A 15,770-nucleotide genomic window follows, 5' to 3' on the forward strand; every position below is an offset into this window, starting at 1 on the left:
CCTGCGCAGGCGTAGCAATCCTTGGAGGAGGTGAGAGAAATGATGGAGAGAGAGCGCTGAGAACAAGCGGCGTCCTCGCCTTTCTGACAGTCTTCCTGCCCAACCCAGCGCTCTTACTCTGCTTGCATCTCTTTCTCTCGGAGAAAGGAGAGGGAGACGGCGCTAGGGGGGGGGAAGCGCTCCGTTTCCATGACAACTGTGTGGGTGGGGTGGGGGCGTACGAAAACCCGATTGCCTCCGGCTCGTACCTGCCCCGGCGCGGGGCTTGCTTTGGGTCCGCCAACCAACTATTACCAGTTGGGGCGGGGCACCCTGGGGATATTCCACCTCAGGCGGGTGCAGTAGCCATGGCAACCCGTCAACCTTCCAACCGTGCCCGGGGGGGCCCCCTTGTCCACACACTGACGTCATGGCGCGGGGAGGGAGGGTGATCCTGGCACAGGTATGACTTTAAGCAAATGCACGGAGGCAGGAATGAATCTAGAACACGGGTTGGGTGAGCTGGAAGAAAGGATGATGGAATTAAGTCGGAGCGAGAAATTTGTTTTGCATCCTGCGGGAGTTCTCAAGGTCATTCAACAAACGGTGCTTCATTCATCTAGTCAACAGTTATTGAGCACCTGTGTGGTTCCAAGTGCAGTGAATACAAAAGACAAAAATCTATGCCCTCACAGAGCTCACTAATTTTAGTTGGGAGTAACAGACAATACGCAAAATAAGACACGTAAGTGAGGGGCGCCTGGGTGGCGCAGTCATTAAGCGTCTGCTTTCGGCTCAGGGCGTGATCCCAGCGTCCTGGGATCAAGCCCCACATCAGGCTTCGCTAGAAGCCTGCTTCTTCCTCTCCCACTCCCCTTGCTTGTGTTCCCTCTCTTGCTGGCTGTCTCTCTCTGTCAAATAAATAAATAAAATCTTAAAAAAGAAAAGATACATAAGTGAGCAGGTGATGAGTATTACGGATAAATATGGAGGTAGGAAACGGGGTTTGGGACTACAGTGCTCATGTGTATGTCTGTAATTTTGAAATAAGGTGGCTTGGGGAGACCTCCCTGAGAAAGTGACATTTGAGTAGACACCCGAAGGAGGTGAGGGAGCAAGTGCCCCCAGAAGCAGGACCGTGCCTCCTATGTTCTAGGACCGCAGAGGAGGCCAGTAGGGAGGGGAGGGCAGGGAGGTAGGTGGCAGAGGTTTCATGGATCCCCGTAAGGACAACGGCCCTTACAACTGAGTGGGAGTCACAGGCGGGCCCCTGAGCAGAGGAAGGGCACATGAGCTGATGACTCTGGTTTTAGTAGGACTCCTCCGGGGGGAACTGAGTTTAGAAAGCGAGAGTGGAAGTTGGGTGCCCAGTGAGTTGAGGAGAGAGGTGGTTCAGGAGAGAGGTGGTGGTAGTTCCAGCCAGGGGGGTAGCCATGAGGTGAAGTGAAGTATAATGGGGTACAGGAACTGTGAGAAGGAAAGGAGTCGAGGGTGACTCCAATGTCTTTGTCCTAAGCAGCAGGAAGGTTGGAGCTACCAGAAGCAAAGAAGGGCTGGGCTGCAAGAGGATCAAGAGTTCAAGTTTGGGGGCGCCTGGGTGGCGCAGTCGTTAAGCGTCTGCCTTCGGCTCAGGGCATGATACCGGCGTTCCGGGATCGAGACCCACATCAGGCTCCTCCACTGGAAGCCTGCTTCTTCCTCTCCCACTCCCCCTGCTTGTGTTCTCTCTCGCTGGCTGTCTCTGTCAAATAAATAAATAAAATCTTAAAAAAAAAAAAAAGAGTTCAAGTTTGCCCAAACTTGAGATGCCCTTTACTCCACCACGTACCAATGTCAGATAGGCAGTTGGATATTTGAGACTGGACTTCAGGGGAGAGGTTCAGGCTTGAGATATAACTTTAGGAGTTGTCAGTGATTAAATGACATATAAATCCTTAAGAATAGGGGAGGTTAGAGAGGGAGGAACTATAGGTAAAAGTCCATGGCCTGAGGCTGGGGCACTCCAGGGGACAGGGCTGGCATCAGCAAAAGGGGTTAGCAGGTGCATTCAGTGAAACGAGAGGAGAACCAGGGCTGTCTGCTGTCCTGGAGGCCAAGTGAAGGGCACAATTCAAGAACGGAGGAAGAATCAATGAGGCCAAGTGCTGCCTAGAGGTCAAGTCCAGTGAACCTGAGAACTGACCACTGGGACCAGCAGTATGGGAGTCATTAGTGATCTCAAAGAGGGCAATTTGGGTGATGTGGATGGGTTCAAGAGAGGGTTTATTGGGGCACCTGGGTGGCTCAACCGGTTAAGCATCTGCCTTCTGCTCAGGTCATGATCCCAGGGTCCTGGGATGGAGCCGCTTGTCCGTCCGTCAGGCTTCCTGCTCGTTGGAGTGTCTGCTTCTCCCTCTCCCTCTACCCCTCCCCCCACTCATGCTCTCTCTCTCTCTAATAGATAAATAAAATCTTTTTTAAAAAAAGAGGGTTGATTGATTGATTGATTGAGAGAGTTTGGAGAGAGCCAGTGTAGATGGTCCTTTCTAGCCCAGCAAAAGGGTATATCTGGAAGACAGCCTGGGATCTCGAGAGGTTTATTTAAGATAGGAGTGGTAATAATATGTTGTGTGCCAATTCAGGATGATTCAGAAGAGGGGAGATTGACGGTGCAGATGAGGGAGGGGAGAGTGTCTGGAGCAATGTCCTGGAAGAGGCATGGTGCGTGGGACCCAGGGCAGGAGTGGAGGGTGGTCTAAGGGACAGGAGCTGTTCCGCCACAGAAAACAGCGGGATGGGGAGGACAGGGAGGCAGGCAGGAGGCAAGATGTGATGTCAGGAACATGTGAAGGTTCTCTTCTGTTCCCTACGTTGTCTCAGGAGAGTGGCAAGCAGGGTCTGAGGTGAGAGGGAGGTCCTGAGATTAGGGAAGACGCAGGAGAAAGCCCTGAGATAATGAATGAGTGGCCAGGGAAATAGGACAAATAGACCCAATCATTCAAGGTCATTGGCTTTGAAATTGGAGGGAGTTGGGTTTTTCTCTGATCACATTACTCTGAGTGTGTGTAGGGGCACAGTGGGTCACAAGGTGACTTTCACTGGGGCTGGGTTTATGTGAGGTCCCACCATGTGCCCCATGAGGAGTCAGGGTCCAGGGGTCAGGGGCAGCCCATGCCGGGCCTGTGGGCAACGTTAAGAAGCTTGAATGAAATCCTATAGGCAGTGGGTTCTGAGCAAGGAAGGACAGAGTCTGATTTGTGCTTTAGAAAGACACCACCCCTCTCCACCCGTCTGTTGTATAGAGTAGATGGGAAGAGGGAAGCTTATTGGCTAGACTCAAAGGAGAAATCTGGGGCAGGGGCAGGAGGGGGAGAGGAAGCGGGATGGAGGAGACTGGGCAAGGACAGTGGGAAGGGTAGAAATGAATTGAAAGACATTCGAGAGGTAGTATGTACGGGGCATATGACTGTCAGTTGGGGGAGGGGAAGGGAGCCCTGTAGGTGACAGCGGTATTCTGGTCTAGGTTCCGGTTGGAGGTATGGACTCGGTTAGGACATGGTGAGTATAACGTGCTCAATGGGTATTATGGGTTGAATTTTTCCCCCAAAAGAGATATGTTGAAGTCCTAACCCCCAGTACTTCGGAACATGACCTTTTTTGGACATAGGGTCCTTAGAGATGTAATCAGTTAAGATGAGGTCATACTGGAGTAGGGGGCGCTCTTAACCCAACATGACTGGTGTCCTTATAAAAAGAGGAAAGAGGTACACAGAGGGAAGACAGAGACAGAGATTGGAGCGATTCTGCTGCATGCCAAGGAAAGCCTGGGGCAGCCAGAGGCTGCAAGAGGCAGGGAAGGATCCCCCCCTGGAGCCTTCAGAGGGGGAACAATACTGCCAAGACCTCGGTTTTGGATTTCTAGCCTCCAGAACTGGGGGAGTACCTTTGTGTTTCAAGTCCCTGGTTTGTTGTAGTTGGTTATGACAACCAGGGGAAACTCACACGCTGGGCATCAAAAGGAGGCATCCAGGACGCTGGTGGCCCCACAGAAGACTGGGTTGGGGGAAGTTGGACCTAAATCAGGTCTGGAGCTCATGAGAAGGCCGGAGTCAGAGAGCCACGGGCAGAGGTGAGGCGTGTGGAGCCCTGCAGTCGTGGGTATAGGAGGTCAGAGAGCAAGGGCCCTGGGCTGGGGGTAGATCAGGGAAGCCTTTCTAAGGCTTGCTTTCCAAACTGTGGGTCCTGAAAAAGACTTAACGGGTTGCAACAAGCATTAAAGAGACAAAAATAAAGCAGAACGGGAAAAAAGTCAGACTGTGCCGTATGGAGTAAGGTAAGTATTACCCTGAGGAACTTTGGTTTGTTATAACTTTGGTTTGCTATATATTCGTAGGTTCTTGAGACATGTCTCAGGATAGTGGAAATTGCTCAACTCCGGAGCCAGCCTATCAGGGTTCAAATTCTCCCACTTACTTGTTAAGTAATGTTCGATAGCTTACTTAACCTCTCCGGGCCTTACTTTTCCTCTCCGGAAAGTGGGGATTAACCCCAGAATCTACGTCATTGGACGGTGATGGGTCAATATGTACCAAGTATCTGAGCAGCTCCTGGTTGTAATAATTGTCCCGCTAATATTACCAAGATTATTATTCGGTGAAACTTTTGTTCCGGGTGTGTGTGCGTGTGTATGTTGAATCAAGATGCGAAATGAATTTCTCGTTGTGGTTTGCAGTAAAAAGTGAAAGGAACAGAATTTAGGAGAGGAAGTCTCAGCTCTGTTCTTTAAACCTGTCAACTAATTGGCTCAGGCCCACCCCGATTATCCAGGATAATCTTCCTTACTTAAAGTGAACGAAATATACACTTTAATCGCATCTACAAAATACCTTCGTGGCAACACGAGGATTAGCGTTTCAGTAGCTGGGGACTGTAGCCTCGCCAAGCTGATACATCAAACTGGCCACCATAACCACAGACGTAATCAACAAATAAGCAGTCAAGCCTGCTGGTTGGTGGGAGGTGTTAAGGAGGAAAGAGAAGGAGAACAGGGTAAGAAAGATTAGGAGTGTAAGGATGGGAAGGCCTCACAGAGAAGGTGACATACAAGCAAAGAACCATAGAAAGCAAGGAAGGAAGCCATGTGACTATCTGGGGCAAGGGCAATCCAAGGAGGGGGAATGGTACGTGCAAAGGCCCTGGGGCAGGAATGTTCCTGGAGCATTCAAGGAACAGGGAGGAAAGAATGGGTGGGAAAAGAGGTCTAAGAGAGAGGCCAAGACTTGGGCTTTTACTTAGTGAGGCAGGGCTCTGAGCTGAGGAGGAGCACCAGCGGACTTGGGTGTTCATGGCATCACTTTTGTTGGGTTTTGAAGCATACTCTAGGAGGTCAAGAGCAGAAGCAGGGTCACCAGTGAGGAGGTGACTGCCTCAGTCCTGGTGAGAGGTTGTGGGGATTAGATAGGTAGTACCGGGCTCGGGGGAGATGGTCAGATTCTGGGAGTATTCTGAGGGTAAATCAGACAGGATTTCTGTTTTGGATATAATGGGACATAGAGCAAGTGATGCGTGATGAGAGTGGAATCTGGGAGAAAGGTTTGTATTTGTCGGGGTGACTGACAGAGGAGAGGGAAGTATGGATGGGAGGGGAGAGGGGAAAAGGAAGAAAGGGAAGATAAGGAGAGGAAGGGAGGGAAGAGACCAAAAGGACAGACTGAAAGACACAGAAAGCAACAGGAAGAGAAACCTAAAAAGTGATCTCTCAGCGTGGTCAATGCAGATTAAAGTTAAAAAGACGTATAAAGCTACCTTTTCCTCTGCTTCGTATGAAATCCTCCAGAATGGGGACGCCTGGGGGGCTCAGTCGGTTAAGCATCTGCCTTTCGGCTCAGGTCATGATCCTGGGGTCCTGGGGTTGAGCCCAATGTCAGGCTCCCTGCTCAGCGGGGAGCCTGCTACTCCTTTTCCCTCTGCTGCTCCCCCTGCTTATGCGCTCTCTCCCTGTGTCAAATAAATAAAATCTTAAAAAAAAAAAAAAAAAAGAAAGAAAGAAAAAGAAAAGAAATCCTCCAGACTGGCCCCGATTCTGGTCAACAGTGGAAATCAGCTTCAACTTCTAGTTACACGTCCCCAGGACACTTGGACCTCCACGGGTACACAAACTCAGTTTCCGAGACCCACAAAATGGTAGGCAGCCCTGCGCACAGTGGCAACCTGAGGTTCAGGGATTCAACCTTAGGCTCGCACGCTTCAGGGCACAATGGGAACTCTGTGGGGTTCTAGATCAATCTTTAGTGGCTCTGATTTTCCTTCCCCAGCGCTAAGTGGGTGCAGAACTGCGCCTTCCAAGCCGAAAGTGAATCTGGAGGGAGGAGTCACTTCCAAGCATTCGCTCCTCTGCACGGAGTGCAGCCTCTGTCTCCTCCTCTGTTCTGTTTGAGAAGGCACAGAGTGGCCGCACGAAGCCCCTGAGAAGTTTCTGGTTGCCCTCCCAGCCCACCCTGCCCCTTGTCTGCCTGCTCTGAGCCCAGGAGGCTGCCTCATGAGCTGTCCATCTGCCTAGCTGCCTTGTCTCTGTGTTCATGGGGGGCGGGGGAGGTGCTGGAGGACGCCAGCCCGCTTGCATCCTGCCTCAACTTACCCACACTTGCAGAGCTCCAGACGCCTCACTTCTGCCCATGGCTCCCTGTCTCCAGCCTACTCATGAGCTGATTTAGACCGAGCCCCCCTCTCAGCCCAGACTCCCCCTGGAGTGAAGAGCATTCTGGAAGCCTTCCCTGGATGCCCCATGTATTGGTTTCTCCGGGATGCCTCAGCTTCCAAGGGCAGCCATAACAATACCACAAAGTGGGTGGCTTAGAACAACACAAATGGGGGGCACCTGGGTGGCTCAGTCTTTAAGCGTCTGCCTTCAGCTCAGGGCGTGATCCCAGTGTTCTGGGATCGAGCCCTGTATCAGGCTCCATGCTCCGCTGGGAGCCTGCTTCTTCCTCTCCCACTCCCCCTGCTTGTGTTCCCTCTCTCGATGGCTGTCTCTCTCTCTCTGTCAAATAAATAAATAAAATCTTAAAAAAAAAAAAAAAAGAACAGCACAAATGTACTCCCCCAGTTCTGGAAGCTAGAAATCCTGAAACCAAGCTGTTGGCAGTGCTGCACTCCCTCCGAAGGCTCTAGGAGCCTTCCTTGCCTTTTGCAGCCTCTGGCTGTCCTGGGCCTTTTTTCTTTTCTTTTTTTTTTTTTTTTAAGATTTTATTTATTTATTTGAAAGAGAGAGAGAGAGAGAGGGCACATGAGCAGGGGGAGGGGCAGAGGCAGAGAAGAAGCAGACTCCCCACTGAGCAGGGAGCCCCACGACTCTGGGCTCAACCACAGGACCCCAGGATCATGACCTGAGCCGAAGGCAGACGCTTCACAACCGAGCCCCCTAGGCGCCCACTTTCCTCTTCTTACAAGGACACCAGTCATGTTGGGTTCAGAGCACCCCCTACTCTAGTATGACCTCATCTTAACTGATTACATCTCTGATGACCCCATGTCCAAAGAAGGTCATGTTCTGAACATGTTCTCAACATGTTCTCAACATGTTCTCAACCCCATGTCCAAAGAAGGTCATGTTCTCAACATACCTTTTTTGGGGAGGGAACAAAATTCAACTCCAAGCACCCATGGAGCACCTTTTGCTCTCCATGACCTAACTGACCCCATACTCCCAACCGGAACCTGGGGGCAACCGCATGTCACCCTCACATCTCCCTTCCCCTGGGCATCCCAGGAGGCAGCCAGGATGTTATGACTCGTGGGGAGGCTGGGCTGAGTGGGGAGCTGGGTCTCAGTCCCGTGTGGAGGTCATGAGAAGCCTGCCAGGGGGGAGCCGTTGGCACAGGTGCACGGAGCTCTGCGGGCGTGAGGTGCTGGAGGAGATGGAGCTCGGGGTCCATTGTTCCCTTGGCTTTAGTGTCCTCACCTTCTGTCAGCTACCCTGCGACTTACTCATCTGTTGAATAAATCACTTAACTCATTATAAAAACAAACCCCGCCAATTTGATAGCCACTAATTGCTCCTCTCCAGCCCTCTCCTCGGAGCCCCATCGCAGGTGTCTAGAAGCTTCCAGGATGCGTCACCTTGTGAAGCGCTTGTGGATGTCCGCACGAGCCTCCCATCCTCCACACTCCAGACCCACCTCAGCATCTTTCTTTCTCACGTCTCTCGGTCTAAAGTGCACCCCCCCACCCATTGTAATGCCCCCAAGCATGGCACGTGACCTCTTGTCCCTTTCCTACCTGGTGCCCACGCTTTGTCAGACACGGTCCCTTAAACTAGGAAGCTCTCCTCCATCGCCCCATTTGAAAGACCATCGCCTTGCTGCCCGATGAGGCTCTCTCTTTCTCCGGGGCTCCCCCTGCTGCCTGGGGCCCACCACAGCTCTGGGGTGGGAGTGTCCTCTTTTTATCTATTTTTCAGCTTCACTTGGGGGTCTCTGTTGTGCGCAGAGCTGTGTTTTTGGAAAAGCTGTGTTTGATGGGGTCCTGAACCGGGCTCTTTGGTTCTCTGTGTGACTAGCGTATGTACGAAGGGGCCCACAGTGCAATTCTGGGGATGTGCCATGAAGGTCAAGTTCTCCCCAGAGTCTGCAAGATTCTTAACTGCCCTCCCCATGTGACTCTGATCTTCGCTCTTATCACTCGGCCAGCCTCCTGCCACCGCAGGGCCTTTGAACCTGCCGTCCCCGCTGCCCGGAATGCCATTCCTCCAGATAGTCTCCATAGTCTCTGCTTGCCTCATTTCAATTGGATTTTGCTCACATGTCACCTCCACAGAAAGGCCTTCCCTGACTGCCCCGTAGAAAACAGTCTCTCTTTTCTCCCTGCATCCCTTCACTCTTTCCTGCGGAGCTCTTCTCACCCACCTGACACGTTATTACGTGGTTGTTGATGGATGGTCAATGCGCCCCCTGCCCCACAAGAAAGTCAGCTCCGCGAGGGCAGGAACATCATCTGCTTTGTGGCCTGCTGTACCCACCAGTGCCTCGAAAGGTGCCTGGCACCAAGTAAGTGATCAATAAATATTTGTGGCCCGGTGGAATAAAAGAAACCCTGAGATGATTTGTGCGTGTGTACATTTCCGAGGGGCCAGGGACCATATTTTCCGTCGCCTCTCCAAAGGGGGTCTGGGAGCCCAAAGTTTAAGAACTACCATAAAGTTGGTCCTGGAAGACCTGTGGTCTAGCAGGGTGGGAGAGGGACCCCTGGACAGAGCCCCAAGAAGGACATGGAAAAGGAATCTGGGGTTAAGGGGCGCCTGGGTGGCTCAGGTGTTAAGGATCTGCCTTCGGCTCGGGGCGTAATCCCCGAGTTCTGGGATCGAGCTCCACGTTGGGCTCTTCCGCTGGGAGCCTGCTCCTTCCTCTCCCACTCCCTCTGCTTGTGTTCCCTCTCTCGCTGGCTGTCTCTCTCTCTGTCAAATGAATAAATAAAATCTTAAAAAAAAAAAAAAGGAATCTGGGGTTAAGTTGAAGGCTGGGACGTGGGGGACCAGTTCCTAGCTGACCTGTGTCGGGGGACATGGGGGGGCACGTCATGAGAGGGACCCAGGACCCCTTCTTGTTCTGCTTCCTATTTCCCCAGCAATGGGACAAACGTGGTTCCCTCCCCCAGCCTCCAGTTGATAAGACAGAACAAGAGTGATTTCAAAGACAACCAGAAACGCTCTTTATTCACCGGAGCTGAACACCCGGGCCCCAGCCCTGAGCCCCAAAACTGAGCAACTTAAAATCTGACCGGAGCTCTTTCTTTTCTTTGCCCCTAAAAGAAAATCTAGGCAGTAGCCTTCCCCATCTGGGCACTAAAACCCCTTTCTTGTCGGAGCTTCGTTGATTTAAGTGTTGGAGGATGAAAAAAAAAAATGGGAGGAGAAAAAAAAAGGTCTTTAGCAAAGGATGGGGATTTGAAAGGTGGGTGGGAGGCAGTGGAGGGACTCCCTCCTGCTGGGGGAAACGCCCATTGGTGATTTGCGGTTGGGGGCGGGAGTGCAGTGAAACAGAATCAACAAGAAGGTCGATCAGGGGGAGTTGAAGGGTGTCAGCGTACCCCAAGGCTCTTCGCTCCTAGATAAGCCTTGGAAGACCAAGTGCTTCCCACCCCTGCAGCGTGTCCCCTCCCTTCCCCAGCTCTTGATGGATGGGCTGCTGGGGCAGGGAAGGAACAGTTCAGGGAGGTCCGTGATGAAACCGTGGGTCTACAGGTGGCTGAAGAAGGTGGACAAGGCGGGTCTCAAGTCAGAATCCCATCTTGGAAGTTCTTGGGCTAGAGTGTCCAAGCCAGTCTTGTTCACTCTCCAAATTCTAAGGGTGAGCCTGGGAGAGCGCGCTGGGTCCTGTAGGTCCCACAGTCCAAGAAATTCCAGAAGGAATGGAACCATGGGGCTGAGAAGTCAAGGGGCCAGGGCTTGTGTCACCAGCAGCCCCAGAAAGACGAAAGATCCATGAACCGGGGCCCAGAAGGAGCCACAAGGCCGTGCGGTCCAGGGGCAGCGGTCCTGCCGCACCCAGAATCCATAGACACCCCTAGTTCTGAACCCCAAGGCCTGAGAGGTCCCAGGGGGCAGAGGTGGCCTGGCTCCCCAACGGCCTCCATTGTTTCAGGATCCAGAAGGGATGTAGCTTGGGGAGCCAGAAGCTCCCAAGGACTGGGTGAGTCGGGGGAGGGTCCGGGGACTTGGCAGGGACCGAACCAGGAGGGTTGGGGGGTGCGGGGTGGGCATCTCGCGGTCCTCAGCGCTTGACCTTGCGGCCGGCCGAATTGCGGCCGCTGCGGCGGTAGAGAGACTGCTGGCCGCCGTTGAGCGGGCAGTACTTGAGTGTGTGGGCCTGGCCCCCGGTGGCCCCGCACAGGGGACACACATAATGCCGCAGGATGGGGCACACCACCACGCCCTCTGGGGTCTTCAGCTGGTGGGAGGAGTAGACGTGGCGCGATTCCCCGTTGTGCTTGCAGAAATTGCACAGGGTTGCCAGGCCTCTGCTGGCCCCCAGCCCTCCCAGACCCTGCTCCTGCCCCAGCAGGGACCCCGGCTTCGGCTCCCCATTCCCCTGGGCCTCTGGCCTTTGCCCCCCACTCTGGATCAGGGCCAACACCACCTGGCTCAAGTTGAAGTAGTCCTTCCACATGTCAAAGGGCGGCAGCTGCATGGCTCCCAGGCGGAGGCGGGGGGCGGCTAGAGGGAGGCCAGGGTCTGGGGGCCCGTGGGCAGGAGCAGCAGGTGCTTTTCTGGAGCAGAGAGGAGCTGCACCCCCCTTTTATACTCCCCCAAAGACCCTTCTAAGCAAAGGTGGAGCTTAGGATTTAAAGGGCCCACTGCCTGCCCACGATCCCCATCTGACTGTAATCCCTCACAGAGATGGGGAAGGAGGCCTTCCCCTTGTCTCTGCTGCTTGCTGGCCTCCAGGGTGCCCAGCGACTTCTGGAAAGGCCCTTCCTTTCCCTGGGCCTCCGTTTCCCTACCCATTCCCATGTGTGCAAACGCCCCCTCGTGCCCATCCTCCCTTACTCCCAGGCTGGGGGGCCTCCGTATACTCCAGAACCATTCCTGATAATAATAACAGGTCCTCACCAAGAGCCGGGCGCTGTGCTGCACAGTTACGTGAGTGATCGGATCTCATTCTCACAACGTCTGTGTGGGAAACACAGTTGTGAGCCCCACATGATAGACGAGTTACCTGAAGCTCAGAGAGGGATACTCACTGGCCTGGAGTCACAGAGCATGCAAGTGTCCGAGCTGGGACTCTGACCCAGGTCCTGAACTGGGAGCCGTATATTTAACAAATATTTTTTGAGTGCACACTACGGTGTTCAATGTTGTAGAAATGAGGTCTATGTTCTAGAAATGAGCTGTATGAGATCCACATGCTTTGAGCCTCATAACCCCTCGGGAGGTGGGCATGATCACTTGCAGTTTATAGAGAAGGCTATGAAGCTCAGAGAGGTTAAGGAATCTACTTAAGGTTGCTCAGCAGGGAAATGGCACAGTTGGAATTCACAATCAGTCTGACACTGGAAATACTGGGTATTGATCTTAGAGGCAGTGGAGGACCGTGGCCTGGTACAGTGTTACTTTGAACGCCCCACCGTGGCCCGGTGCATTGTCCCACATCCTACCTAACCTTGGGAGCCAGAAAAACCTTGCCTCCTGCCCACACCCCCTCCAGGGATTCTTCCTCCACTAACCTCCATCTGTCGCCTTGACCATTCAGGGCAGAGTCACTGAAGCTCTTTATGTTGGATGCTGGAAACTCGGCAGTGACAGCGGCAAATCTGACGCGGGTTTCACAAGCTACCAGCCCATGCGGGGAACAGCCCGCAAATGAGAAAACAATAGACCCAAAACACCGGATGACATACAGACGGGGTGCTCCGAGGGAGACTGAGCTGGGGGACGTAGCCTAGAAGCTGAGACCACAAAGAAGAATCTTCCAGAAAGAGGGACACAAGCTATGGAGGCCTAAAGTTTGGAGACAGCAAGGGGGGTGGGGCGGGCGGAACAGAGCAAGGATCCCAAGATAAGCCAGCCCCGTGTGTACGGGCCGGAAGCCATCAGACCGTGGATTGCTTTTAGGGGATGTTTTGGCAACGGTGCGGGCCCTCTGGGTTTGTCACGGTGACTGGCAGTGTGACTGCATTTAGTGGGCAGGGACCAGGGATGCCAGGTATCTCAATAATCCACATGACCAGGATCGGTCTTGGGCCCCACTTCACCATCCAGTGTCCCCCCCGGACACCCAAATCTGTAGAAAACCCCATTCGTAATGGTCTGAGTCTAGAACCTAGCTGTGTTTTGCACATGAACACTATGGTATTTTCAGATACACTGACTTTTCCTGGAGCGCAACTACTGTATACATTGTTATTCAGAGCTATTCACTGTTTCTAGAAGCCCCACCACCCCAGGCGATGCTGACTGTGGCAACTGTCCAAACAACACACAGTTTGTCCCTGTCTCATTCGCGGGCGTCTACACAGAGATGCTAGTATCTGCCTAATGAGATGTGTTTTAGATCGGCCCTCTCTGAGCATCTGTACATGAAAATAGATCATTATTTTATTGTAAATGGCTGTCTTTTATTTCCCCTTGGTAGCTCTGTTAGGACATGATATTAATTTTTGAAAATACAAACTGTGTGTTGGGGGGCTATATTACCTATGAGTTTAATTTTGAAATATTATTATTATTATCATTATTATTATTTTATTTTAATTTATTTTTATTTTTTTAAGGATTTTATTTATTTATTTGTCAGAAAGACAGAGAAAGAGAGATCACAGAAGGAGCGGGAGAAGCAGACTCACAGCTGAGTGGGACTCATCCCAGGACCCCGAGATCATGACCCGAGCCCAAGACAGACGCTTAACAGACTGAGCCACCCAGGTACCCCGAATTTCAGATATTAAAGAGGCATTTCAGGGGCATCTGGGTGGCTCAGTCGTTAAGCGTCTGCCTTCGGCTCAGGGCGTGATCCCGGCGTTCTGGGATCGAGCCCCGCATCGGGCTTCTCCGCTGGGAGCCTGCTTCTTCCTCTCCCACTCCCCCTGCTTGTGTTCCCTCTCTCGCTGGCTGTCTCTCTCTCTGTCAAAGAAATAAATAAAATCTAAAAAAAAAAAAAGGAGGCATTTCAAAATGTTAGATAAAGCCAAGTATTGGGTCTCTCAGAGTAAGAACCAGTGGTATAGGCCAAAGTCAGCCCGTTGGTCTTTGCCTTCAGAGCAATAGGGAGCCACTGAAGGGTATAAGCAGGGAAGGACATAGGGGAAATGTGTTTTGGGACGTGCCTCTGTTTGCTGTTGATTGGATAGGGGCAGTGGGGCTGTCCCCATCGGCTCACATTGTGTCAGTCTGGTCAGGGAGCAAAGTCTGAACAAAGTCTGTTAAAAATCCCCAATGGCAGGGGCGCCTGGGTGGCGCAGTCCTTAAGTGTCTGCCTTCCGCTCAGGGCGTGATCCCGGTGTTCTGGGATCGAGCCCCACATCAGGCTTCTCCACTAGGAGCCTGCTTCTTCCTCTCCCACTCCCCCTGCTTGTGTTCCCTCTCTCGCTGGCTGTCTCTCTCTGTCTAATAAATAAATAAATAAATAAATAAATAAATAAATCTTTAAAAAAAAAAATCCTCAACGGCAAACACCATGTTATGCTTTCAGAAAGAGCATAATAGGGGCGCCTGGGTGGCACAGCGGTTAAGCGTCTGCCTTCGGCTCAGGGCGTGATCCCAGCGTTGTGGGATCGAGCCCCACATCGGGCTCCTCCGCTGTGAGCCTGCTTCTTCCTCTCCCACTCCCCCTGCTTGTGTTCCCTCTCTCGCTGGCTGTCTCTATCTGTCAAATAAATAAATGAGATCTTTAAAAAAAAAAAAAAAGAGCATAAAAGAGCATAATAAACGCTTATTGAGTGAATGTATTTTTTCTGTGGATGCGCTCATGGGTGGGAGGCAACAGAGGGAGGAATTCATGAATGTCACAGGAAAGATTTTCTTGCCATATAATTTCCCAGCTTTCTGTAATTTCCTTTTGAAGTAAAGATTTGGATAATGACTTGTTTGATATCTGTCCTCAGTGGTAACCCGTGAGCCCTGGGGAGGTCAGGGTCAGGGCTGTCTTGGGCACTGTTGTGTCCCCGGTGTTGCCAGTGCAGGGCTGGGCATTGAGCAGAGAGGGGATATTAACAACATGAATGAACGGGGGTGCCTGGCTGGCTCAGTTGGTGGAGAATGTGACTCTTGATCTCAGAGTTGTGAGTTCAAGCCCCATGTTGGGTGTAGAGATTACTCTAAATAAATAAATAAATAAATAAATAAATATAAATAAATAAACAAATAAATAAATAAATAAAATCTTAAAAAAAAAAGATGAATGAATGGATGGAGGTGATCTGACTCTCCAGACTACATTCTAGTTCCTTGCTCTAAACATCCACAGACCAATTATAAGTTTTCACACGGGTGACTCCTATATCTCGAGTGTTTACAATAGCTGTCACTGTTCAGCTCTAATGTCTCCTCCTCCAGGAAGCCCTCTTGACCTTCAGGCGGAACCCCTGGGTCAACTTCTCTAGGTGACCACATCCCAGTCCTGCCTACTCTGAGTTACCACTGACTGGGAATGGGTCTGTCTCTCCCTCTGGACTGTGGGCCCCTGAGGGCAGGGCTGAGGCTGTCCCTCAAGTCACTTAACCCTCGTCCCTTTCTTCAGTTAAGTGCTATTATTCGTCGTGATTTGCAAAGGTGGCAAGTGATGCTCAGAGAGGTTAGGTGACTTGTCTATGGTCACACAGCTGGCAGGCAGCAGAGCTGGGATTCCAACCCGGGTCTGCCAGAGTCCAAAGTCTTTGGCCTTAACCACTCCCCTATGCTGCCTCAGTAGATACTTATCAGCACAACAATAAATAAATGTATGCATCCAAGAGCTCCAGAGAGTCTTCCAGACCACCGGGCTAGCTCGCTCCACTTTTTTTTTTTTTTTAAGATTTTATTTATTTATGTGATAGAGAGACAGCCAGCGAGAGAGGGAACACAGCAGGGGAGTGGAGAGGAAGAAGCAGGCTCCCAGTGGAGGAGCCCGATGTGGGGCTCGATGTGGGGCTCGATCCCAGATCGCTGGGGTCACGCCCTGAGCCGAAGGCAGACGCTTAACGACTGCGCTACCCAGGTGCCCCGCTCGCTCCACTTTCTCATCTTGCAGATGTGGAAACCGGCCTCTGGATGGGAAGGATTCAAGAATCCAGTTCTTCAAGCCACAGTTCCTGGCCCAGGTCCCTGCATTCACGCGCACACC

General features: G+C 52.0%; 1 protein-coding gene across 1 annotated transcript; it reads right to left on the reverse strand.

Annotated features, from left to right (window-relative positions):
- Window positions 1–10,724: 10,724 nt before the first annotated feature.
- NANOS2 (nanos C2HC-type zinc finger 2) lies at window positions 10,725–11,141 on the reverse strand. Its single transcript, XM_026481770.1, has one exon. The coding sequence runs from the start codon at window positions 11,139–11,141 to the stop codon at window positions 10,725–10,727; it is 417 nt and encodes a 138-aa protein (XP_026337555.1).
- Window positions 11,142–15,770: the final 4,629 nt, after the last annotated feature.

Source organism: Ursus arctos, unplaced genomic scaffold, assembly GCF_023065955.2.
Source record: "Ursus arctos isolate Adak ecotype North America unplaced genomic scaffold, UrsArc2.0 scaffold_19, whole genome shotgun sequence".
NCBI lineage: Eukaryota > Metazoa > Chordata > Mammalia > Carnivora > Ursidae > Ursus > Ursus arctos.

Bases quoted from the DNA above. Each gene is read 5' to 3' on its own strand.
- NANOS2 (XM_026481770.1), bottom strand. From the start codon at position 11,141: ATGCAGCTGCCGCCCTTTGACATGTGGAAGGACTACTTCAACTTGAGC.